The sequence below is a fragment of the Pezoporus wallicus genome, unplaced genomic scaffold, assembly GCF_028554395.1.
Source record: "Pezoporus wallicus isolate ANWC-B61680 ecotype Strahan unplaced genomic scaffold, APGP_CSIRO_Pwel_v1 contig_8234, whole genome shotgun sequence".
NCBI classification, from domain to species: Eukaryota; Metazoa; Chordata; class Aves; order Psittaciformes; family Psittacidae; genus Pezoporus; species Pezoporus wallicus.
Window position 1 is genome coordinate 814,467 of NW_026637703.1, and position 26,323 is coordinate 840,789.

At 45.9% G+C, this 26,323-nt stretch overlaps 1 protein-coding gene across 13 annotated transcripts in view; it reads left to right on the forward strand.

Moving 5' to 3' along the window:
- Positions 1-26,323, forward strand: part of CACNA1B (calcium voltage-gated channel subunit alpha1 B) — a 297,887-nt gene that overhangs the window by 171,566 nt on the left and 99,998 nt on the right. For all 13 annotated transcript variants that reach the window (XM_057407342.1, XM_057407353.1, XM_057407354.1 and 10 more), the window contains 6 exons: positions 917-1,029; positions 3,948-4,060; positions 7,902-8,033; positions 8,903-8,975; positions 13,763-13,880; positions 21,938-22,005. In XM_057407342.1, coding sequence (XP_057263325.1) covers positions 917-1,029; positions 3,948-4,060; positions 7,902-8,033; positions 8,903-8,975; positions 13,763-13,880; positions 21,938-22,005 — 617 coding nt within the window. The remainder of the gene's footprint in view (positions 1-916; positions 1,030-3,947; positions 4,061-7,901; positions 8,034-8,902; positions 8,976-13,762; positions 13,881-21,937; positions 22,006-26,323) is intronic.

The following is a 26,323-nucleotide window of genomic DNA, read 5'->3' on the forward strand; positions in this document are numbered from 1 at the left end:
TCTGTGAAGTTTGATTCTTTCCCTCATCATTTCTGTAGAGGGAGAGGTTTGCCTTACGCTATTTGGTTTGTTTTGGTAATGTAGAGGGGGTTTTGCCCTTTTCATGTTTGTTTTTTAATATTCCATTGTTGCTGTTGCTTATTGCCCTCCAGGTTTAAACTTGCATGACTTAAAATGCCAAAGGCAGTGTTTTCTGTAGCTTCAAGACCTAAAAACGTGATGTGGAAATTGCAGTCTCCAGCTATATTTTCTTTCTGCCCTTTGTTTCATCATAGGTGATAAATTTCCTCATCAAAAGCTTCACAGCCTATTTGCCCGTGCTATGTGAAGCAGAAGGAAACAAAACTTGTTCTTCCATAATTATATGGTTATACTGACATAATAAAAATAAATGTGGTTACGTGCTAACAGTAGACACAACACCTCTGAATATGAGCTCTCAGAGGCAGCAGTTCCGTTGCATCTGAAGGTATTTTTATCATGAGAGGATGTTACAAAAGCTTACACCCTGCTCCCAAAAGTGCCTGTCATGTGTAGGTACAGAAGTCCCAAACGCACATTTGCAAAGCATTATCTGTGCAATTAAATGAGACCTTTAGCGATGAGACCTTTAGATCCAGAGCTTTCTTTTGAAACTCCCTTACAGAGATGATGAGGGTGTTATTTAATGCTCATACCACCTTTCCAGAGTACACATGAAGCACTGCCTTCACAGTTCCTGAAGGCTGAATACAGCTCGTGGTGCGTATAGAAATAATTATGTGAAGTTGTCCTCAGGGTCCTGTTTGCCATTCCAGAGGGATTTTCTCCTGGCAGGAGGCAGTCAGTGTTGTGAACAATTACCCTTGTTCCCCACATGGCGAGGTCTGCCTACCAAGGTCTTGCGGACTAATTTAATCTCTTCTCCTGTTTGCAGATTTTGCAGAGTTTGTTTTTCTGGGTCTGTTCCTTACTGAGATGTCTTTGAAGATGTATGGGCTGGGGCCGAGGAATTACTTCCACTCTTCATTCAACTGCTTTGACTTTGGGGTAAGTCTTGTGGACGAACATGTGGTTTTCCCTTTATTCAGTGGGGCTGGGCATTTAAGGGTGAGTGTGGGAATCCATGGGGAATGGTGCTGTGTGTGTGCCTTCTGTGGGAAGCTGTCATTGTATAAATGAGCTGCAATGAGACACATTAAGCTTCCCCTAGTTATCATCCTTTTTGAAGAAATGTGACAGCTGGGGATTGCATTTCCTCATCAAGCTAGAGGGTGTTCGCAGCATCAGCACCAGTAAATGCTCTGATTACTGAGAGGTTCTCTCTCCCATTTAAATGAGGTGATTGAAAGACAACCCCCCCCCCATCTTATTGCTTACCTCCCCAGTCAACCATTTAATGGCCTTTACCTCAAGATACATAGACAGCACTTTTCAGACATGAGTGCCCAGAAGCAGAAGCCTAAACACATGATTAGGTGACAGAAAGGTAATAACTCACATCCTTTTACTGCAGAAATACGGTCTCTCCTCTTCATGTTAGAACTACAGCATTGAAGTGTCAATAATGGGGTCAGTTTTGACTCTGTCTAACAAGGAACGTTGCATGCAGATGTTAATTTATTCATTGAAAGCTATTAGGCTGTAAGGTGTCCTCACACAGGTTAACTCGGCATTTCTCACCTTTAGAGTGGGCTGAGCACTGCATCCCAGAGCTGGAAGCAGTCTAGAAGGTTTCTTTAGCAAACTAGATATGAAGCTTATGATATAGCCACAGGCAAGAGGGAAACAGGTCATTGTACATATCATCCAGTCCTTCTCTTCAAGATTTAGTCTGTTGTTTATAGTCTTTATCTGCCAAAACGCTGGGAGTGATTCTTCTGCCCCATGGAGCAAAATTCCTTGCTTTAGGTTTGCTCTGGCAATGAAGGAGAGGAAGCATTCTTACCTTCAGTAAGTGACCATTCCTAAATCCAAGGCTACAGCTATTATAGAATCCTAGAATGGAAGGGACCTTAAAGCTCATCTAGTTCCAGCCTCCTGTTATGGGAGAATTAAGAGCTTGGCCTAAGCAAGAAATGAACCTATTGGTCTCTCTGCTTTGCATCATGCTATTGTGAGCGCAGCACTGGAAATAAGTGTTTCCCAGGAGGTAAAGCTGTTGGTCTAACTCTTCCTTCTTTAGAGGATCCATAGGGATCCAGCTTCTATCTATGTTTCTTCCTCCTCGCCCACCTTCCAGCCTCCAGAATTAATTCAGCTACTTCACCCCCGCTGGGACATCACGGGGATCTGCAGTCAGTTTAGTTTGACAAACCATCAAGATGAAACCATTCAAATGCAAAAAGTGAAACAACAAATCACAGCGGCATCAGTCTTGGGAGCAACAGTCCAGTGAGGTCTCATGTGAAACAAGCTCCCAGGAGGCCGTGTGGAGATGACAGCAAAATTAATTATCAGAGGAGACACATATGGAGTGTCTCAGGAAAGGTTTCTGCTGATTCATGAGGGAATCTCAAGAGTGAAAGACTGTGGGAGAGTAGTTTTGTTCCTTCTTTTTCTGATGGAAGGGACTGGATCAGCAGATGCTCTGTCTTTGCCTTTCCTCTGCATTTTCTGGAAGCTGAGGGTACAGCATTTGTTGCAGAGAAGCTACAAGCAGTGCTGTAGTTTTGAAACAACATTCAAATTTCTGTTTCCAAGCTGCTGAGTCTCCCAGCACTGCTCAGGTATTCAGACACAGCTCTTCCAGCACTGAGTTCCCATTACGGCTCCCTCTCACAACGCAAGCCAGCTGCTTTCAGGGGTCTGGTGATAACGTGTTTATGGTGCTTCATGCAACTGGGGACCGTGGTCAATGGGAGCTCTGAGATGCTGGGTTAATGCAAGTAATAACTGCAATTGGCAGCCAAATGCCTGTCTTATTAACTGTGCAGTAACCTGTGTGGATATAATTGTCCTTTGCAATTGTGCTTAACTCATTAGGGGTTATTTTGTGCTTTATTTAATAAAGGATTTCAGAGATTTCTTTATCACTTGAAGTTAATCCTCTGCTAACATTAAAACAAGCAAGGAAAACACAACAAAACCTAAAAATCACCTTGATTTAGGACTATTTTTTAATAACCTGAGAGTCTAGCTGATGATGGGCTCTACGTGCTAGAGATTTTCAGGATCTCTTAATAGCTATTACCTTAATTGCTCTCCTAAAGACTCTCAGTTGCCAGAAGTTTCAGGTAATCTTGCCCACACCTGATGCTTCATTAGTATCAGGTATGGAGCACTGTGTCTGAACTCTTCATACACAGCTTCTGCACTGCTGTGTATGAAAGACTTCTGGTGCTTTAGATGGGAAGGGGAGGATGGGGCAGTGTCCCCTGCATCTGCAGGCTGTACTGACTATGCTGCATTGGGTGGGAAAATCAAGTGTTGGCGTTTGGTCTTGCCCTTTTGTAGACTGGAATGCAGAAAGTTCATAGTATCCCAGCCTGGTTCGTGTTGGAAGGAACCTTAAAGCTCCTCCAGCTCCAACCCCTGCCACAGGCAGGGACCCCTTCCACTGGAGCAGCTTGCTCCAAGCCCCTGTGTCCAACCTGGCCTTGAACACTGCCAGGGATGGGGCAGCCACAGCTTCTCTGGGCACCCTGTGCCAGCGCCTCAGCACCCTCACAGGGAAGAGCTTCTGCCTAAGAGCTCATCTCAGTCTCCCCTCTGGCAGGTTAAAGCCATTCCCCTTGGCCTGTCCCTACAGGCCCTTGCCCAAGGCTCCTCTCCTCAAACAGAAGTTCCTGAAGAAGTTGGATCAAGGTCTTTTAGTGTTGTTGGCTAACTCATGATATTGCTGAAGCCTTCATAAGAAAGCCAGCACAGACCTCGCTCTCATTCTTGTTCTGTCATCAGCCTCCTTAGGTGAACCGCGAAGAACTAAGCAGAAGTTTTGCTTTATGTAAAATGGACTCTTGTTGCAGGTGATCGTGGGAAGTATATTTGAAGTCATTTGGGCTGCAGTGAAACCAGGTACCTCCTTTGGCATCAGTGTCCTGAGAGCGCTTCGACTGCTGAGGATATTCAAAGTAACAAAGTAAGTCCAGCTCCCCTTCTGCTCAGATTAGACTTTTAGCACCATACGGAACCTGTATCATCAGCAGGATAACACTCTTGTTAGTCCTAACGTTGTACATCTGCACTGACTCTAATAGGAGGCAGGAAAAGAAGTTTCCCTTTCCTTGGCTGGGCTATCCATGTTTCTGGCAGTTTAGGGAGTTCCTGAGCCTGTGTTTGCATCCACAAGAACTTTTAATAGCCCTTTCCCCAGGATCTTGTGGAGGTTTGTCTGTCCTTGGGTAGAAGACTCCACAGTGCAGTGATGAGCATGAGAGCGTCCTTCTTTTCTTTGGTTTTAGGCTTCCTTGAAACAAAAATCTCACAAGCTGATCACTTATTTCTTGTGATAAGAGAAAAAAGTTTATCCATTTTCTAAGCTCCATAAGCTGCCCACTGTCCTTATCTGCTGTGGAGCCAGTGACTGTTCCTTAAGTATTTAGGAAATCCTTAGTATTTAGGAAATACCAAGCTCCCCTGATTATTGGTAAGTACCAAATCCTGGCACCTGAACCACTGTGTTCACACAAATATGAAGTGTGTTGCTGCTGCCTGTGCTGTGTCTGCTCTGGGTATGTCTGAGGTTTTCAGCCTTGAGCCTGAGAAGCTGAATTGTCACCAGGAGTTGGCTTGCCCCAGCTTTTCAGTTGTCTTCATGCTCATGCATTGCACTAACATATGCTGGCAGTAGCAATTTAGAAATCCATCTAGAGCAATTTCTGCAGGATTTCAAAATTATGGCGTGAAAATTGATGCTGCTGTTGTTTTCCACCTTTTTCTTTTTTTTTTTTTTTACACCATTTAGACCATTACCTCCTCATATCTCCTCTCTTTCCGTCACTTCCTTAGTTGTTCTTAGCTTAAAGTAACAAAAGGGGGGACAGCATCTCCCTCCAAAGCAAACCCAGCCATCTCAGATTGATGGAGCACAAGTTATCACAGTTGAGAACAGTAATTTAGAGTACCCAGGTACTTTCGCAGCTATTCAGGCACATGGGTTTTGTCAGCTCTGCAAGATTTGCTCATTTGCTAATCATCACGTAGACCCAAGAGCTGTGTGGGACACTGTGCCATTTGTACTGGGGAACAAAGGAGTTGGAAATGTGAAGCTCTATGAATGTTCAGCAAAACAGGTGGATGCCTGCCCCACAAATATCACTGTAACATCACCTGTGAGCTACTGCTAGTTATGGAAAACTCCAGGATTTGTAGGAAATTCATAGCAAGTCAGCAGTTAATTTTATCCAGAGCTACTGAGATTCAATGTGTCTGATTGTGTGTTGTACTTTTAAATAATTTTGGACATTTTTACATGCTAAATTGATCTTTCTTGCAAGTTTTGACTATTCAGGTTCTTAGCCAATGTAATAAAGGTTTAGGCCTGAGATGTAACTTAGCAAAGCACATCATGGAACCAGCTGAGTGCTATTCCCCTTCTTAGAACAGCCAATGAAACTCTCACCTCACTGATGTTGAAGTTCCCTTGACCTCACCATGTTATTTTTGAACCTGACATGATAAATGTGTTCATTGCGTTACCAGAAGCCATGTCTCATCCCCAGCTCACATGGAGGTAGCTCATTGTTGCTGGGCCACATTCTCCCAGTGCCTGACCAGCTCAGCCCTAGCATCATTCATGGAGAGTGACCAAAGCAGTGGCACAAGGCACAGATTGCTGCCTACGTGCTCTCATTACAGTCTTTATTTTACATCCTGTCCCTCAGTAGTTTTCTTTTTCCCATCTCTTTCATAGAAACTTTCCTCTGAAAATCCATGTCCTTTTTTTCCTTTGTGTTTAATAAAAGCCAGTTGCAATCCAATGCCTTGAATAATCGATGGTATTAGACCTTCTGATTCACATCTCCCAAATCGGTGCCTACAGACAGCAGAGTGATGCAGTAGTTAAGAAGTTAAATTACAGTCAGCCTGAAATGTGGCAGAAAGCTGCACTATGAGTGGACACACCTAAAGAAGGGGTAAAATCCAGCAAAGAGGACAAGAAGAAAACAGCTTCACATGTTCTCCTCTTTGTCATCACAGAACTGAATGGGGACTGGCACTTGTAGAAATGCAGCTCCTATTTATATCCTGGCTCTGTGTATTCAGGCAGGATTTGGTGCTGAGCTATTCCAGGGCAAGGCAGAGCCTCCCCATGTGTTTCAGGCACGGTTGTGTTAGCTGCTTTTGTGGCAGGCATTGCTTGAAGCTGTTGGGTCAAATGGGGGAGAGCCATGTGAGCAGTAAATGCTTCCTCCATCTCCAATGATAGAAGCTCAGCCCCTTTTGCTGAAGAGTGTAACCCTGACTAGATCTGGTCCTGAGAGATTCCCCTGAAACTCTCTGTCATTGTATGATGACATAACTCTTCTTGGAATGGGTCAATGGGAATGCAAGATCCTGCTTCTCCTGGGATGCACATCAGTACAGAGAACCATGGGGTGGTTCAGCTCTCCCAGCTACACCTGTGGTAAGGAAGAGGAGGGAAACAAAGATAAAGAGAAGAGAAAGGATGGTGTTTCTGTGCTTCTGACTCAAGCTCTGAGCTTTTCTCCCCATCAAATGGGAGGAATCCATGGGCTTCCTTCTGCTGGATACCCAAGCTGCGCTGCAGGAAGGAGCTTAGCATGTATCTGTCTCTAAAACTGCAGACAGAGGACACACAGGCCAGGATGGTAGAGCTGCTGCTGAGAGTGGCCTCTGAATGGCAGCTCTTGGTGCTGGGTGGTGGAGAAGAGGAAAGTCACTGCACAAAAAGAGAGGAAAATCTTCCCCCATGGTCTCAAAACTTTCATCAGAGGACACGTGAAATGGCTCTAAATCACTCGATCCCTCCCGTCTGCTCCAGCCCTGTTGTTCTGCCTGTCTGTCCAACAGGAGATTGTCAAAGAGCTCCTCTGCTTGATAGCTCTTTCTGCATTTTCTGATTCATTAATTTTCCTAATATAAATGCTCCCTGCCTGTTCCCAGCAGGGCAATAAAGCCAGGAAAGAGAGCTGTTCCTGAGCACCCTCCCGCACGTTGTCACTCAATGTGCCTGACTCTGAGTGTGCCAGGAGCCATCTCAGGGGACAGGAGGGATAAAAGCAAACTAACTTCGGTATCTGGCCAGAGGCGACTTGCATGTGTCAGGCAGGATTCATGCTGAGCCATTCCCTCTTGCCAAGTTGGAGTTAATGTCCCAGATTTGTTTTCATTGTCCGAAGCTGTTGCTTGGTCCTGGATGCTTAAACCATGTGGTTGAATTGCCCCACGGTGAAGGCATCGTGCGTGAATGGAATAGATTCCTTTTGCATGAATGCGTGTGTTGAGCATCTACAGAAATCATAGATGTCTGAACATGTGGGAGTTTTCCACTTACGGGTATTGACATCTGACAAGCTGGACAGACACCACAAAGACATCACACTGGAAATGAGCTGATTTGTGTCTTACAAAGGGAGGTTTTCGCTGTCCCCATTCATGACATTGATACATCCCTGGTTGGACACCCCTGCTGGCTGCCATGCTGAAGGAGAAAATACAGAAAGGTTGAGATCTGCATCAAGAAAGGAGTTACTGAGGAATTAAACCAAACACTGCCGTTGCATACAACTGCTCCGCATGGGTACATGTGCACCGAGGTGGCCATCTCTGCCCTTGAGATCCTACAAGAAGTTTTGCTCCTCAGTGAGCTGTATTTTCCAGTCATGGAGAGTCATTTAAAGATGCTGATATTCCTGGCCATTCTTTTCCTTTTCTATAATAATAGATTGTATTAGTTTCTTACCAGAGGCTCTTCTCCCTCTCATGTTCTCTCCCTGCTGCTCTGATCTCCAATGCAGGTACTGGAATTCCCTGAGGAATCTGGTGGTCTCCTTGCTGAACTCCATGAAGTCCATCATCAGTTTGCTTTTCCTGCTCTTCCTTTTCATTGTGGTGTTTGCTTTGCTGGGGATGCAGCTGTTTGGAGGACAGTAAGTGTAATTCATCGTTGTCCTTTCAGGGGTAATCTGAAAGCATGCACATGGAATGCTGCAGGGATGAAGGATTCACATCCTGGGTACAGGTGTCAGACATCCTGGGATGCTGAGAAGTGGTCGCTGGTTTGTAGGACAGCAGATCCTCTTCTGCTCTTTTACTTGGAGCTGAATTCTTCATAGTTACCCTAATTCAAGCTCCTGTGTCATTCCATGGTCCCCATGTGCACCCAGAGCTCTGGAGCAGGGCTGGGGAGGCAGCACTTTTTTCTACCATTAGGGAAAAGGCAGATTCTTTTCCCTGAGTTTATTCACTTGGAATATTTTGTGCTGGAAAACACAATTCTGCTGAAGCTGATTTTTTCTCATTAGAAATGTTGCTTGTGATGAATTTTGCAACAAGACATATCAAAATATTACCATTTGAGCTGCAGCATGGATTTTGAAATGAGAAAATGTTTGTTGTATGTTTGTTTTTCCAGACATTTACTGTTTTATCTTTAAAATATTAAAATGAAATAATCTGCTAAAAGGACAATTTCAGGTTTGAGTTCCACACTGGAAGCAAAAAAACCTCTTGGAGTGATTCGTTCTGCAAAATCCTTTGAGATTTCTCTTGTTCCTTTTAATTGTGGGTGAAAATGAATGTCAAAGCATTCTTCAGCAATGAAATTGAGTTTCTGCTAATAGTTTTGTTAAGCATCATCTCAGAGATGCCGCCTCAGAACGTATCAGAGATGTTCCCCTCTGTGATTGCCTGGGGTGTTATTGCCAGGTGGAACAAATGTTGCTCCCTGACTCAGTTTACAGGGTATTATGAGACCTGCTTGTCCCTTACTGCTTTTGGGTTTATTTCTTCTTTCTAGATTCAATTTCCAAGATGAAACACCAACCACGAATTTTGATACCTTCCCTGCTGCCATCCTCACAGTATTCCAGGTAAAGCCGTACCTTGTCCTGGGAGAAAATGAATTCCTGGGCATCTCTTTCTGCTTATGGTGAATTAAAGAGAACTGGAACAAAATAGGCATTTGGTTAAATAGATATTTCTGAGCCTGGCTTAAAGTCTGTTTGTGCCCATGCCTTCTTCTGAGGCCCCTGCCTGGGGCTGCATGGTGGGATGGCAGCACTTGCATGTGCCCTGCTGCATCAATGTCCTTTCTGCAATCCCAGACAGTGGTTGACCTGTTTCCCTTTCTCCTGTGGTTACCATAATACGAGGAGAGAGGCCTGAGCCAGCTCCAGGCAGTGAGGGAGCATTTTGCACTGTAACAGCTCAAGATAAGATAATGCTGGGTAAGAATCACAGTCAATGGGGAAGCTCAGAAAGAGGCATCAGCCTTGGGCAAGTTTGTGTGATGGCAGGAGGAAGTCTGCAGCTCTGGCAGCAGCACTACGCAGATTTAAGAGCCTAATTTTGCAGCTGTTCTCTGCATGCCTGTATTAAACCAGTTATTTCAGGTGTTTCAAGCAGAGATCTGAGGGTGCTGCACCCTGCTCCATGTGCAGGTAACATTCACAGCTCTATGGAAGACTGCCTGGCATTTATAGCATTGGCCTATTCTTGATGTGGACTTGACTTTGATCCAAACTTTCATAGGTCTCAGCAAGGCTTGGATTATGTATTTCAGTGTCATGTCCCTAAAAGAGGGAGGAAAAAGGAGGGAAGCAAGGAATTGATGAAAATATTTCGATTAAACCAGAAAAAGACTCTAAAAGAAAATGTGTCCTATGACCACAATGACCTTCATATGGGTATTGCTTCTCTCCAGATGTGAAGCAGGTTTGGTAGTATTTACCTTGCAGGATATTGCAAATCATGGTAGATTAGTATTTGCATAGTATTTTTGGTACTCATCAAAGAAGGGCTTACAGAAATGTAAAGGTATTGCCACAAAGCCAGACCTGAGCCTGAGTCAGGCTCCAGATACGAGCCTGTGGAAGTGTTCGTGGTTTAGTTTGCTTCTGGGACTAGAGCAATACTGTTGAGAGTACTTAGCTGAAATATTTCCTTTCTATCCCTGAGGCAAACACCCCTGTAATGCAGTGGCTGTGGGATGAGGGAAAACACTGTTCGTTTGATGACATTTGTATAGTAGAGCTATGAACTGAAACCGGCAAAACCCGTCAGCACTGAATAAGCTCAGAGCAGCCTCACTGAGGCTTTTTGATAACCTCTGCTCCCAGTCCAACCCCCTTCTCCACTGAATTGCAAATAACGTTTCTTCAATGTGGGCTTTGGATTCTCTTCTAACCTTGTCTTCATAAACTCGGGCAAGAAGTAACGCAGGCTTCTTCGGTTGCTGCTCTAATGAGCAGACTAGCATCGTTCAGTGAATGCATTTGATGCGTTGTATCAGGCTTTATTATGTTTGTTCAACCTGTCTGTTCCTAACCCCTTTGGAGAGTCTTTGTTTGGGAAGAAGGTTTAAAGTGTTCTGCAGCCTGCCATAGCCCTGTTGATCTCAGCAGATCTGGCTGGGTCGCAGTCCCCTGTCACGCGTCTCCAGGTATTTTTGTCACCTGGAGTTGGCTGAGCTCAGTGCTGGGTGCAGCTGAGCACAGCTCTCCCTAAATGCCCTTTGAAGAGCATTACATGTTTTTCTGCAGCTCCTGGCTCCCAAGAAAGTCTCTGTGAGCTGAATGCCAAGTTGTGTATAGACAAAATACAAATGCAAACTATAGTTTGTTTCTAGGCTGAGAGAGCTGGGTTTGTTCAGCCTGGAGAAGAGAAAGCTCTGAGGAGACCTTAGAGCAGCTCCAGTGCCTGAAGGGAGCTACAAGAAACCTGGAGAGGGGCTTTGGCTAAGGGTCTGTAGGGCCAGGCCAAGGGGAATGGCTTTAACCTGCCAGAGGGGAGACTGAGGTGAGCTCTTAGGCAGAAGCTCTTCCCTGTGAGGGTGCTGAGGCGCTGGCACAGGGTGCCCAGAGAAGCTGTGGCTGCCCCATCCCTGGCAGTGTTCAAGGCCAGGTTGGACACAGGGGCTTGGAGCAAGCTGCTCTAGTGGAAGGTGTCCCTGGCCGTGGCAGGGGTTGGAGCTGGAGGAGCTTTAAGGTCCCTTCCAACACAAACCATTCTATGATGATGTATATACACATGAAAACTAACTAGTTGCATCTCCCTATTCCAGCAATCGAGTTGGAAGTGTGTACAATACCTGTAAGTGCAGAGACTAAAAATCAGGAGGTGTGTTAACTATACATGCTCTCCTCCCTCAGAGCTGCCATGTGAGTAATCACATGCTGCTGGCTGCTAAGAGGCAGAGCACTGGTGACCACTGGAGGTAAGGAGTCACAGTGGCAGGATGGGACCAAGCCTCAGCTCTGCTGATGGGTGCCCTGCTGAGGTTTGGGATGCAGAGCTGGCTTCGGTTGGATGTCTGAGTGCTCCGGCTGGTCTCACTGGCCTGCCCGAGAGGTCTGATACTGATTTTCCTTTTACTCAGGCCCTTCCTCAGGAAAGCATCTCTCTTTGAGGACAGCCCTTTGGAATGGTGCAGCATGATTCCTCCACAGCTGAGTGTCTCCCACTGTTAATGTGCTCATTAGCCCATTAAGGTTTCACAGCAGCTCTTGACAGTTGTTTTTATTCCATCACCTGGTGGCTCCTCAGCTAAGCCTAAGTGTTAAATGATGACAGGCACTCCACAGAATGTTCATTTGGGGTAGCCAAAAGCAGTTTTAAGGCCAGGGAAAAACAAAATGTTTGGGTTTCATCTCACTCCAAAGTCCTCTTTGCTTACTCCTCTCCTTTTGCAATGTTATCCTTTCTCTACTATAGCAAGAAGTTCTTATAGCATCCATAAGCAGAGACTTTATAGAGCAGAAAGGCTTTTACCTACTGCATGTGTTCTGATCCTTGAGGGTTGCTACCTAATGGCTTAAGTAATTCCTCCAGCTGATGGCTGACAGCACGAGCAGTGGGAAGGACACCAGGTCAAAGTGTCTGTCCTCTTGCCAGGGCACCAGAGCATCCTCATCTTTGCCCAGGCAGACTTTTGCAGAGTGACAAATAAACTAACCAGCTGGACTTGCTTATGTGAAGTTGTAGTTTGTGATACCTGCAAGTCCTGGTCTTCTGCAGGGCATAGAAACATTGCCCCTGCTTTCTTTTTCCATGAATGTTTGTGTGAATAGAAATCACTTTATGGTTATTCACAAAAAGCAGGAACAATTGAGGATTCATGGAAATGATGTGAATGCAAGTTTGTGAACAGTGCTTTGCATAATTGAGTGCCAGAGTTGAAAGCCCAGTGCTCTGGTTCCTATTCTCTGATGTAAATCCAGAGTAGTTCTAATGATATGGGTTAGGCTCGGGCTCTGAACTGTGTCCTGAGTTATTTGAGGCCAGATTTTGCATTTAGGATACAAGTTGGTGTATGCACTGTATGTCCTTGTATAGATTTACTCACAGCCTATTGCAGCCATCAGCACCAACCCTGCAGCAAGAGTTTTTCTCTCTGTCAGCAGATGATGACTAGTCCAGAATGTGTAATTGTTTTGAGTGTGCTGCATGCACGTGGGGCTTGGTTACTACAGCATGCATCATGCTTTGGGCTTTTTTTGGTTCTCATTTTATTTTCTTCTACTAAATATAAAGACAACTTTCTATTTAGGAATTTGAGCTTCACATCCCAATAGGCATCTTACGATATACTGAAAGTGACTACCCTTGACTCTGCCATGGCAGGTTGATGAAGTGTTGATGTGCCCAAAATGTTGCTTCACCACATTGGTGAAGACCAGGAACGGCAGGGGACTCAGATGGTGCAAGATTAGCATGTGCCATGGCAGTGATTTGAGTCTTAGGTGTTTTCACTTGTTCTGATTAGTTTTGCTATTATTCATGTGTTTGCTCATTAGCCTCAGGTCAGTGTGCAGAGCCTGCAGCCAGGACAGCTCTGCAGAGACAGGCTGTGCTCACCTCTATACAAGGTGAACACAGAGGAGGATCAGAGTCCCCTTCAAGCTACCCTCGTTTATCCTCACTCATGCACATTGGTTATTGCTTCTGCTTAAGGGTTTCTTTGTGGCCATCTGGGTGGCTGAAGGGTCCCTCTGGCCTGAGCAAGCAGCAAACCTGGATTAGAATCCATTGTGGTGCAACCTCCTGGCAGTGGTTGTGCTGCCCAGTGAATGGCACTTGCAGTAATGTTCATGTGTGTACCAGGGCTGTCTGCAGCCCTGAGGAACAGAGGAATAGTGGAAGAGAGCTGCAGGAGCTGAGCAAACCCTTGCTGTATGAAGTCAATGAAAGGAGTTGATACTGGCAGAGTTTCCACTCAGGTCAGAGGTTTTGAAGGCCTGTGGGGGAGATGCTGGCTCGGAGCTGTTGAAACCTGGTATCTCCACATGACTTAAAAATGGAGAGCGGGCAAATCTTGCTGGAGTTGAAGTGTTGTGCATGAGAGCCTGAGGTTGCAGGAGGGTAGCAGGCACATAATCAAGAGCAGGAAGGAATGGGACAATGGGAGTCCCTCACCAGTGATCCTCCCTCCTCCTTAGCTCGTGCCAGAGGAGAAAGCTGCATCCACCCTGGGGTGAAGCCATCCAGGGCTGGAGTTTGATGTCCAACAGTGCAGCCTACCACACTAACGCTCATCCATTTTCCACCTAGAGACCAGTCCTGCATTGCATCAAGCTGCTTAGTTCAGTTCCCCCAAACCTTCCTGGCTTTGTCTTTCCTTTGACTCACCATTTCTTCTCTTTCGACTTTTGCTGTGCAGATCCTGACAGGGGAAGACTGGAATGCTGTGATGTACCACGGGATAGAGTCACAGGGTGGCGTTCGCTCGGGGATGTTCTCCTCCATTTACTTCATCGTCCTCACGTTGTTTGGTAACTGTATCCTTACACATTGTCTTGTGTTAAAGGCACAGTGGGCCATACACCCTTCATGGGGTGCTAGAAATACCTAGTTTTGTTTGAATTCTCACACCATCACACTTTTTAAACCCAAATGATTGCTGTAAGTTTGCTGTCTACAGGGTAAAAGGCACAGGTAAGTTGCCCAGGTTGGTGTCACTTTGCTGATGGCAATGTGAGCGTAGTCTTCATTCATTTCATTTTTCGTGGTTTACCTAAAGATTGTCCTATTATGAGTTAATTTATGTTGCAGGAAAATTGATAGAAGTCCAGTCAGAGCAGGACCTGTGCAGCTTGAATAACCTTCCAAGAAGGTTTGCACTAGGTCAGCAGAAGGAAGAGCTGAAGTTGGTTTGGTGTGTAAATCAGGCTCCAATCTCTTGGAGCCTCTGTCTACATACAGCAGCTTAACCAGTTGTGTTCTTCCAAACTCCTGAAATTCTCTTGTCTCCACGTAATGCTAAAAACTTAAGTCCAGGTCTTGGTTTCTGAGCTCTGTATTTGGTTGTGCTCCAGGAACTGACACATGAAGTGTCTGAAGACGTTCTGTTCTGCTTAGTCATGAAAATCTCTTGAGGGCAAGAGGAAACTGGGACAAAAATGTCCCAGGCTGTCTTCTGGGACCAGCAGCACTCTGACGTGTGTTGTGTCTCCAGAGAGGCCTAACGAGGCAAGAATTTATCAGTCAGAGATGGAATTTGGAAAGGGAGGCTGTGTTTTATGCCAAAATGAGCAGGGTTTCTTTGATCTGAGGCTGAGTATAAGGAGAGCCAGGAGAGCTCAGCGATTGTGATGGCTCAGTTCCTGTCTCATGATGGAGGCTGCGAGCGGGTCAATGTTGCATAGCATTGCTCACATTAAATAGTACAGAATTGTTGGTGTAAGATGTTTTCTGGCTGCAGTGACAAGCTGTGTTGAATCAGAGCATCCTTAAAAATGGAACCTTAAAACCTGTTGTGTATGTGAGGCAGCCTGGCTGGTTTGTTTGTTCTGTGAAATAGGGATAAGAACGCTAAGCAGTGCTGCTCTGTGGAGGGATTCCCAGCAGTGTGAACCTTGTTAGTGGCAATCCCAGCATTCATCTTTTCTTAGGAGCCCTGTTTGGGTGGTGGCGTTGGCTGAGTACCTAGGAGAAAGGGAAGTGTACATGGGGGGCAATACTTATGCTGAAGATGTAGAGCTGTTATCGACCCCTTCAGTGGGTGGACAAGATGAGATGAGACATCAGTGCCCATGGAGTGCATGGCAGAGCTCCAGACCTCTCTTTCGCCTGAAATCTCTCTATTAGCATGAGAACGGAGGCAGGGAGCAGCGGAGCAGACAGAGTGCGAGCCGTGCCTGTCACACAAGCGTGTCTCTGAGGGATTTATCCCATTAGTGTGCGCTGTCAGAGCCGGAGCAGATGTGATGCTGGGGCTGGCTCCACAGCTCTGCTCAGACATCCGCCTCGTGCCCCCTTCAGAAACACAGGGCTTTGGAAAAGTGGGTCAATGGAGAGCTGGGAGGGAGGGAGATCTCTAAATCCTCAGGGCTTGGCATTTGAAAATGAGATTAAGCTATAATCAGGCTTGACAGCAGAGCTGAGAGAGACACTTACCTCAGAGCAGCTAAGATCCAGCACTTTTGAGGAACAGGATAGAATTCCCTTCTTGCACCTTTAATTCAGAAAGGGGATCATGCTTATCCTTTAGTTTTCATTAAAAAAGGGAAAGAGCAGGGGATGCTCAAGAGGAGGGAGTAAGGACCTGGTTCACCTATTGCCACTGCCATGAATTTGGTATTTCCTCTGCTTGCCCTGGCAGAGTGGTGATTCAGAACCTTACCCACGTTCCCCCTAAACACCTTCCTGGCAGACAGCAGCTGTCTTGCTTTCCCTTCCTTTTCCAGTACCTAAAGGGGCTGCAGGAAAGCTGGAGAGGGGCTTGGGACAAGGGCCTGTAGGGACAGGCCAAGGGGAATGGCTTTAACCTGCCAGAGGGGAGGCTGAGATGAGCTCTTAGGCAGAAGCTCTTCCCTGTGAGGGTGCTGAGGCGCTGGCACAGGGTGCCCAGAGAAGCTGTGGCTGCCCCATCCCTGGCAGTGTTCAAGGCCAGGTTGGACACAGGGGCTTGGAGCAAGCTGCTCTAGTGGAAGGTGTCCCTGCCCGTGGCAGGGGTTGGAGCTGGATGAGCTTTAAGGTCCCTTCAACCCAAACCAGGCTGAGATTCTGTGTTTCTGCTGTCCTGATGCTGAGACAATCCAGGGGGAGACTTTCCTGGCTGCTTCCCTGGGACCATCACCAGTGCCCCTCTCATCCCCCTTGCCCGCAGTCACACACTGTGGCATATCTTTACCTCAGCTCCTGTGTGCTGAGCAAGGAGGATGTGTCAGGTGCGATGCTTTAATTCTCTGAGTCCTGCTGACGGGGATAAGTTTGCTGCAGGTGACTTTATGCAAACACAGAAAGGGGAAATCTGGCTGACAGTAAACAGCACTCAGAAACCCTTTTATAATGTCCTGGAAGAAGGCCTTCACCAGCTTCTAGTGATCAGAGTTATAAACCTAAAGCAGATCTATTAATTTCTATGGTGATTTACATCCCTGTTTGAGAATTGGAGACCTGGCCCAGATTGTCTCTGTGGAAACTTAGTCTGAGAGCATAGAATAGAATCACAGAACCAACCGGGTTGGAAAAGCCCTTTAAGCTCATCCACTCCACTCGTTCCCAGCACTGCCAAGGCCACCACTGACCCATGGCACTGAGGCCTCGTCTCCATGGGCTGTAAACACTTGCAGGGACGGTGACTGCAGCCCTGCCCTGGGCAGCCTGTTCCAATGCCTGAGCACCCTCTGGGGCAGGAATTGTTCCTCAGCTCCATCTAAACCTGCCCTGGGGCAGCTTGAGGCCGTTTCCTCTTGTCCCATCCCTTGTTCCTTGGGAGCAGAGCCCAGCCCCTCCTGGCTCCATCCTCCTGTCAGGCACTTGTAGGCAGCCATCAGGTCCCCCCTGAGCCTTCTCTTCCCCACACTGAACCCCCCAGGTCCCTCAGCCGTTCCCCATCACACTTGTGCTCCAGGCCCTGCACCAGCTCCATTGCCCTTCTCTGGCCCTGCTCCAGCACCTCAATGTCTCTCTTGTAGTGATGGGCCCGGAACTTAACATCAGCTGCTTTCACAGAGGGTTTGTACAAGCCTTTCTGCATCACATGCAGACCATTTTGCCTTTAGGCACCATGGGCAGGAGGGGAGAGCTGAGGCTGGGGTGTGTGGTGGAGGATGAGGGGTTAAATCTTTTCGTGGTCTGTTTATGCTCGTACTGATATTTCAGACAGTGTTTCAGTGAGGTCAGTGCTACCCCTGCTTTTCGCTAGCAACAGTTTTGATGCTGAGAGCAAGCAGCAGGCAGTCATTTATCTCTGAGGGAAGGCTGAACCATGTGACTTGCCAGGGACTTAAGTTGTCATTAACTATCAAAACATAACCAGGAGCATCTGAAAATCAAGTTTAGTTTGCCAGAAAAGAGCAGTCCTGCATTTGTGCAGGAAGGGAAATGCTCATTAATGTCAATGATGCCGCAGTGCTGCAGCCACGTTAAGGACAGGCAGGGGTACAGGGTGAGGTACAGGTCTGAGCCTCGGGATCACCTTCCCAAGGAGAGTCCCACAGCCCAGCGGACAGCATAGAGAGGTCAGTCCAAGCTGCTGAATATAGATCAATGTGAAGTGTTTTTTCTGCTCTAACGTGGTGCTTCACAAAGTTCTTCCCACTCTGCCTTTAAAGAACTCCCTCCGAGAAGCTTTAATAATGTCCTTTTTTAATGCAACTTTATTTTCTCAGCTGTGAATTTGCCACCAGCCCTCCCCACACAGCATCCACTGCAGCTGAATTCCTTAAGCGGGACATTTGGGTTTTATTTTCTTGTATCACTACTGTTTAAATCAGTCCAAGCCTTTACAGATGCTGATCAGCAAAAGGCACTTTGGCTCCTCTGTATGGAGAGTTTTGCTTTCAGTTTTTGAGCATCGGTGAGACCATATTTAAGGGTTTAGGCAAACTGCATCAAATACCAACCATATCCTGGGGTGCATCAAAAGGAACGTGGCCAGCAGGTCGAAGGAGGTGATCCTGCCCCTCTGCTCCGTTCTCATGAGACCTCATCTGGAGCATTGTGTGCAGTTCTGGGGGCCTCAACATACAAAGGACATGGAACTGTTGGAAAAAGTCCAGAGGTGGCCACGAGGATGATCAGGGACTGGAGCACCTCCTGTATGAAGACAGGCTGAGAAAGTTGGGGCTGTTCAGCCTGGAGAAGAGAAGGCTGCGTGGAGACCTCATAGCAGCTTCCAGTGTATGAAGGGGGGCTATAAGGATGCTGGGGAGGGACTCTTCATTAGGGACTGTAGTGATAGGACAAGGGGTAACGAGTTAAAACTTAAACAGGGGAAGTTTAGATTGGATATAAGGAAGAAATTCTTTCCTGTGAGGGTGGTGAGGCACTGGAATGGGTTGCCCAGGGAGGTTGTGAATGCTCCATCCCTGTTGGTGTTCAAGGCCAGGTTGGACAGAGCCTTGGGTGCCATGGTTTAGTGTGAGGTGTCCCTGCCCATGGCATGGGGGTTGGAACTGGATGATCTTAAGGTCCTTTTCAACCCAAACTGTTCTATGATTCTACAATTCTATGAAATGTTGCTGGAGAATTGGCATTGGTGGTGTTGGTTTCGCTTGCAAAACCTGCTCTTTTAAACACAAGGGATTCCTTTCCTTTCTCAGAGCTGCTCGGGGCACTGTGAGTGTTCTTTATGCGGAATAAAGGAGTGCAGGTGCCAGCTTCCCCTGCTTCTCAGTTGTTTCTTGGAATCCATTTGTATTTTCAAGGGACAACTGTAAGGAAAAGATGCAGAAACTTTGTTTTTCTAAGTCAAAAGACTCTCACGTTATGTTTCCAGTGTCAGAGAGTCTGTGTGAAGCCAGACCTCTCTGTCTGAAGTGGTTTAATGGAAGTAGTATGATGAGAGTAACAGCAGGATTTGGCTGATTTTCTAGGAAATGACACTGCTTGTATTCACGGTGTTCCACTTAATTGATAAATGGATGCATCTGTTGAGGAAAAAACCCCAAACTACATAAACCTACCAAGGATCCTGAAATAGAAAGCAGCAAATGCCTTTCTCATGCTGTCCTTGCCCTTAGCTGCCATGCAGGGGAGCTCTACTGGGCTCAGCTGGGCAGAGAGGTCCATGGGTCTACCCAGGTTATCCAGCCTGGACCAGAGGCTGGAGTTTGGGGAATGTTTGGGAATCCCCAGGCTCTGCAGAAAGGACCAAGGGACCTTTTTGGGGGCAGAAACACCCAAGTCTGTTAGGGGATGGGTCAAACCAGCCTGATCTGTTAAAACAATGAATGAATTCTATTTCCAGTGGTCAATCATGTTACAGGAGACATTTTCAGCATGTGTTTGTGTGTGCAGGCAGGGTAGGAAAACAGTTTTATTACTGAGACATTTATTCTTCCCAGAACAGGAGACTTGGAAGTATTTCCAACTTCTTGGAAGCATCCCAGAGGAAAAGACCCAAACAGTGTTGCCATGGTCAGTGGTACCTCAGCCTCCTGCCTGCACCCCAAGCCCACAAGTGACAGGTTCCTCTTCCCAGCTCTTGGTTAAAAGGAAATGGGGAAATGGGTACCTCTGCAAATGAAATTTGATGGAGCTCTGATTTCAGTGCAGGAGGAAAGTGATAATTTCAGCATCATCTTTCCCTTTTTCTTGCTCTTTGTCTGCTGGTTTCACTGGGATTGAGGTCCTCCCACCCTGCTCTCCTGCTGGAATGGAGGAAGGAGCAATTGATGGGCATCACATTGTAAACCTCTGTCCCAGAGGAATTGTCTTCACACGATAAAAACCTCCTTCCCATTTTATATGACATGGAAAAAACATGATGGATGACCTGGCCTTTTCCCAGAGAAACTCTGTGTCACATTCCCTGAATGGTTTGGCAGTCAGGATGCAGATGCATCCTAAGAGATTAAACACAACTCCTGCTTCCTACTGTCACAAGCAGAGGCTTCAGTTTTGATAGGCATTCAGGCTCTGGAGACACTCATCTCAATGGGAATTGAAGACGTGAGTATCTAGTTCTGAAGTCTTGGATGAATTATGTTTGATAAAACTCTTGAGAGGGAAACAAGGAGGCTTTGAGCTGATTCTTTGGGCCAGCTTTGGTCCCTGGCTGCCCTAGGAAGTCTCCTGGTGCTATGCCAATGTGGAGTAATGGCTCTGCAGCCAGCTTGCTGCTTTGGAGTCTTCTAGAGCAGGGGGATCAGCTGGAGCATGGAGCTGGAACATGGAGCTGGGCAGGCTCCTGTTCAGCAGAGGTAATTGCAGCCAGTGAATCAGCCTTGCACTTCTGCTTGTAGGGAAACCGCAGGTGCCTCCTCCAGGCATCCTTCTGGGAGATGGAAAGCAGAGGGGCACCGAGGCCAAGCTTTCCCAGTGTCTCACTGCAGGTTTGATAGAAGCCTGAGAGCTCACACCCCCCCTCATGGAGCCATTGCCTGGCTCCCCCCTGCACACCAACCTCATCCCACTGTCCTGCCTTCCCTGCAGCCTTGCTTTGGACATTGCTTCCAACTCAGGTCCAAAACAGGGGGCACATTAAACCAGTAGGAAATAACTGGGTTAATTATGTAAAACTGCTGCAGCCCTTTAGCTCAGTTTACAGGAACCTGTAACTGGTCCCTGACTGGGATTTGGCTCTGGTGAGGACAGCGCAATGCAAACACTGCAGCGGCTCATCACTCTTGAAGCCTTTGGGGAAATACTCGTGAAATCAACCTCATTCTCATGTGCATTCATATTTAGAGGAGCAATCATAGTGTTACATAGCTATGGAGTGACTCTTCTGTCCCCGGGTAATGTGCAAAAGCAAGATCATAGAATTCCAGTCTGGTTTGGGTTGGAACTGACCTTAAGGCTTATCCAGTTCCAGCACCCTGCTATGGGAAGGGACACCTCCCACTAGAGCAGATTGTTCAAAGCCTTCATTTTCTTCTTGGAAAGCAGTTTAGACTTAGTTTTGCTTTGCTTGCTCTCCTTTCACATGCAGAGGTATCTGATTTACAATTGTTTTGGTGCTGGTTTGCAGACACATTGCTGGAATAACAACAAAATATATGAAGAGACAAGTAACAGCTGAAATCATTAGATGGAAAAATCAAAGTAGAATATGAATAAATAGTGTGAGCAATGTTACGTCTTAGTGATATAATGCAGTATTCTGCAGAGAGAACCAAGCTAGAGTAACACTGTGGTTCTTTAACTGGGCTACATGCAATTTGGTCTGGGCTAATGGCCTGTTTCTCAGCAGAACTCATTAACTTGAGCTGGATGTCCTTCTAACAGGCTCTTCTGTAGTTGTGCTGTGTGGGCTGCTGCAGCACTGAGGATAGAGGATGTCTGTGGAGGCCTAATTGTGATATCGACTTCAGTGTGATAAGTCATGACGGGTCCTCCCGCCCAGTATGAAATGCAGCAGTGATCTGAGCTTAACTTTATCATGGTACCCTACGCCTTTATATAGCTGTATGTATATATTATGCAAATGTTGGCTTTAAAACGACTGATTTCCAGGAGCTCTACTGGTTGTTCTTTGAAACAAGAGGGGAAAACTGAAGGTGAAATCCTGTGTGTGTCTGTCTGTCTATGGGCAGGACCAGAGGTGTGGATTTTCTGGAATGAAAATAAGGGTCACTTCTGTCTCCAAGACCACCACATGGTCTCATACCAGTGGCACCTCTAGTGTTATAAAGCCCCTGTGTGTATCCTCATCAGGGATATGTGCTGGGAAAGAGACAAATGGGTGTCTAGCACCCACTGTCCTGCAGAGCTGTCTCCCAGGAGAAGGAGGTGGATTAGAGATGAAGACAAAGCAGTGGTGCAAGGGGCCAATGTGTAATATACTGATGGTTATAAGTGGGAAAACAAGGGTAGTGGCAGCAGCAGGGGAATGGTTTACTGTATCTGCTGTGTGAAGGTGTTTTCCTTAGTTGCTCCCCCAAAGATACTCTCCTGAATGTCTTCTTGGCTATTGCTGTGGACAATCTGGCAAATGCCCAAGAGCTGACCAAGGTATGTATGAGATTTCTATTTCTTCAAACTCAGACCGCAGTTGCTGATCTAAAACGCACATTGCCAACCCTTCCAGGCACCCTGAGATGTCCTCTAGAGCCTGTTAATGTGGTGTCTCTGTTAACCAGTTTGGGTTGCAGAGAAGGACCTGGAGGTTTATTCTTGTTCAGGTTTATTCCATTTCAGGCTTGTTTCATTGAATTATTTCATGTTTTCAGCTTTGTTTTATCACAGAGTGGGCAGTGGGCATTGCTCACCTCGCTGCTGCATGGAGGTGCACAGGCACTGGTAGCATTTGCTGTTTTCAAGAGCAGAGGTGAAGCAATTAAAGGGTTTTGGCTGACCTGAAGCTTAGACGTGGGGTAATGCAAGTGTCGTGTTGCTACTTTGATTGTCTCATGCTGATGCTTCATGCCTTGCTGAGTTTTGGGATGAATCAAAGAACTAACATTCTCTAATCAACTCTGGAACACAACTTGCAGAGGCTGTTGTGAATACTCACTGAAGAGGGTATAATTTTCCTGCCTCTCACCAGGAGCAGGAGAAATCCAAGGCACCAGCAGAAAGCCAGGTACTGGCAAGAGAGGGAAATGGGACCGATACAACTTTATGTGCAGGTTTATATTGGAGCATTCCCTATGGAGAAAACCTTCTAGCCTCAGTATGGAGCAGGAAGGATTGCAAGTGCTGCAGTTTGTACTATTGCATACTTTTGATTTCTCATTGTGGCATACTCAGCTGTATTTACGAGGCAGCATTAAATTTTGTGTGCACGTTTCTAGCTTGTTCTCACTGAGTGGATAAAATCCCACACGCTCCATTGCTGTGCTGCTGCTGTCATAGAATCACAGACTGGTTTGGGTTGGAAGGAGTCTTAAAGATCATCTAGTTCCATCCCTCTCCCATAAGTTAGTGGCAAAAGTAGCACCATATCCACTTTAGCAGTTGTATTTTACAAGCTTTAGCTTATATACTCCTTCAGAGGATCACTAACCATGTGCTTATGCAGCAGCAGGCAAGGATGTTTTCTCTTTTAGAGCTGTGGAAAAGTGCAGTAGTTTATGGATACGCAATGCAACTCCACAGTTCGGGGACACGGAGACTTCTAGGGGTTTCCTACCCCGTTCCAGCTGTTGAGACCAAAGCAGCCAACCCCTCTCTGTTAAAATCCATGTTTTTGCAGCTGAGAGACAAAACAAAGCTCCAGCTCTGCCTTTGTACTGTGGAGCTGCGTGACTGGCTTCAGCTTCCGGCTTTAGCTGAGCCTTGTTTCCTGACAGCTGATACCCAGCACAGACCATACAAGAAGGCTTGTGGTTCTCAGGTGTATGGTGAATGTTCCTACGTCTCTGAGACCATGTTCTGCATCCATCCTCTCTCATAATGCATCTCAGGGCTGTGTTTAATCACTCTGTTTTCTCTGGGAAGTTTTTCACTTGCTTCTCAGCTCTTTCTATTCTTTCTAAAGCCCCCAGAAACCTCCAGCCTGGAGGCAGCATCCTCCCAGCCTGTTCTGGAGATCTCGGGGCATGCCTTGCATGTGCTGAGAGAAAGAGCCGGACCCTGCAAGGGTCTTCGATAATGAAGCTCATCCTACTTCTTTCTTAATCCTTTAAGTGCTTTCTTGTGAATATTTCAGGAGCTGACAGGGACAGTTAGGAACCTGCCTTTTTTGATGTTGACTCTATGATTCTATAATTAAATATTAATGGATTCTGCAGCATTGCCAAATCATAAAGCTTCTTGAACAAACTTTTGGTTTTTTTGGCTTTATTTCTGAACCCCCCAAAACACTAGGGCTTTCTAAAGAAGAGGGAAAAGATGGAAGTAATTCAATTGGATGGCATACCTGGAGAATGAGGGATTTATTGCGAAGTAAATATGATCATGCAAACCCCAAAATGGCCCGGAGATCTAATTAAGTTACGCAGGAGTCAGTTGATCTCAGGAGACTTTCTTGACATTTTTGTTGTAAAACTAATCGCGATCAGTGCTGCATATCATGTGGGGAAACCATAAGCAGTTTGCAGCTGCCTCTGGTTTAGAAAGACAGAAAGGTTTCCTGCTAAACGGCAGGACTGAAACATTCCAACCAACAGTTCCAGTTCTGGATGCTAATTTGGACTTCTTTTATCGTGGCATTTGAACGTTTCTCAGTAGCCTTATCTGGGCCTTGTGACCTGTAACAGAAGTTATCAGAGTTATAACTATATTTAACTTAAGCTTGATCATCCAAAGTACTTGTGAGTTTTGGAACAGACACTGGAATGACTCATTTTGGGGAAAGAAAGGATCACCTTCTTTGCTTTCAGTATCTAAATAATCTGCTCTCCAGCCTCCTCCTCTCCCTCCCCAGGTCTCTCTCCTGCTCTTTCTGTTCTGGCTCCCCCTTAGCACTGACTTAAACTCTGTCAACTTAATTCCTAGTGATGCCTCAGAACTGTCCTGAATCTGTCTGGGCTGCCTATATATGGAGATACATAAATATATATATGTCTGTATATATATGCCTGTATATATAAGCCTATATATATATAGTTATTATGTTATATATATGTAGTTCTATATATATATATATATAGTTATTAGGTATATGTGTATATATATAGGCCTCTATATATGGGTATGTACAGGCCTATATATATGCCTATACATATAGGCATATATATATACACATCTCCATATGTAGGCAGCCCAGGTAGATCCAGGACAGTTCTGAGAGATCACTAGAAATTAAGTGATACATAGGTATTTATAGGCATATATATATGCCTATACATATAAGATATATATGCCAGGGTATATATATATGCCTATGTACCCTGTAGTTATTTCCATATATTGGCAGTGTTTTCTTCCTGCTCACTTACTCATAGTAGAATCAAAAATGCACCGCAGAGTTTGCTTTGAAAATCCTTTCTGCTGACATTCCCAGATCATCTCCAGTGACACACAGCAGTTCTCCATCCTCCTTACACTGGCATGTGAAGTCACCATAAGTGACCCTTTATTTTCCTCAATATCCTAGAGTACTAAGAGCACTGCCAGCAGTCCCTGGGGCAGCAGCAGAAACCCATGCAATGAGGGGTGGGGATGATGTGTGAATTTTACATAGAAATATATTACAAAGTTGAGAAATCCCCAGAAATAATGGACTGACTGAAGTGAGCACAAGCCCAGGAGTCTTCAGGTGTGAAGAGCCCTCCTCCTTCTCCCCAATGGAGAGGTGTCATTCATTGGGTGAACTTGATAACGAACGGTCAGTATTAACTATGTGCATCATTATGGGTAGCCCTGAAGGAGGGTTTTACCATGCGATACGCTGTGATTGAAATGGGCATTTAGAGCTCTAGAAAACAGAAAACAAACATCAAACAGAGATGTCCTTATAGGTAGGGTCTTTGTATGCACTTGCCCCTGTATGATGACGGTGACAGCTGGCTGTTGCTGGGATGGATGGATGGATGGATGGATGGATGGATGGATGGATGGATGGATGGATGGGTGTTGCCATCACAGCTCAGAGCTGGCTTCAGTCATACACCATCACACCCCTGTATGTTCCAAGTAGAAGAAGATGAGCTTGTGCCCCAGTGGGACCTGGCAGTGTAAGTATTAGGCAAAAAGTTAATTAACTTTTGTAGCGATCTGCAATCTCTGGATGAAAGGAGCTACAGAAATGTTATTAAGCAGTCATCTGCTAAAGAGTGGGCTTGTTCTGAGTTAGGGATGGCTACATTTGTAATGAGAGCAGATATTTTCTGCTTTTACTTCAAGACAAGGAATCCAGCAGAATTATTGATGAACCAGGATGAATGGAGTAGAAGCTACAGATTCTAAAGAGATGGATAAAACTGCACCTGGTGCTTTAGGTTCAGAGAAAGAAAAATCAAAAGCCTTTGAATGTATGTGATTTTAACACTGCTAGAGGGTCCTCAAGAGACGAAACAACTTGAACATACCTGTGGAATGAAAAGAAAATCAGAAAAGCCTTCTTATTGCAGGTCTTCTTCCTCAAAAGCTTGATGTTCTGCAGCTACCCTTTGTGCTGGCTTTGGCTGGGGTAGAGTCAATTTTCTTTACAGAAGCTGGTGTGGGGTGTTGTTTTAGATTTTTTGCTGCAGTGTTGATCATGCAAGGATGTTTCAGTTACTGCTGAGCAGTGCTTACACAGAATCAAGACCTTTCCTGCTCTTTACATCGGGTAGAATTGTTTATGCATATGGTATTCAGGATAGATAAATCTGGATGATTTCCCGTTTCAGAGCTAGATGCCTTGCTGTCTGCTCTCATTATTTTAAGCATAACTCTTTCACAA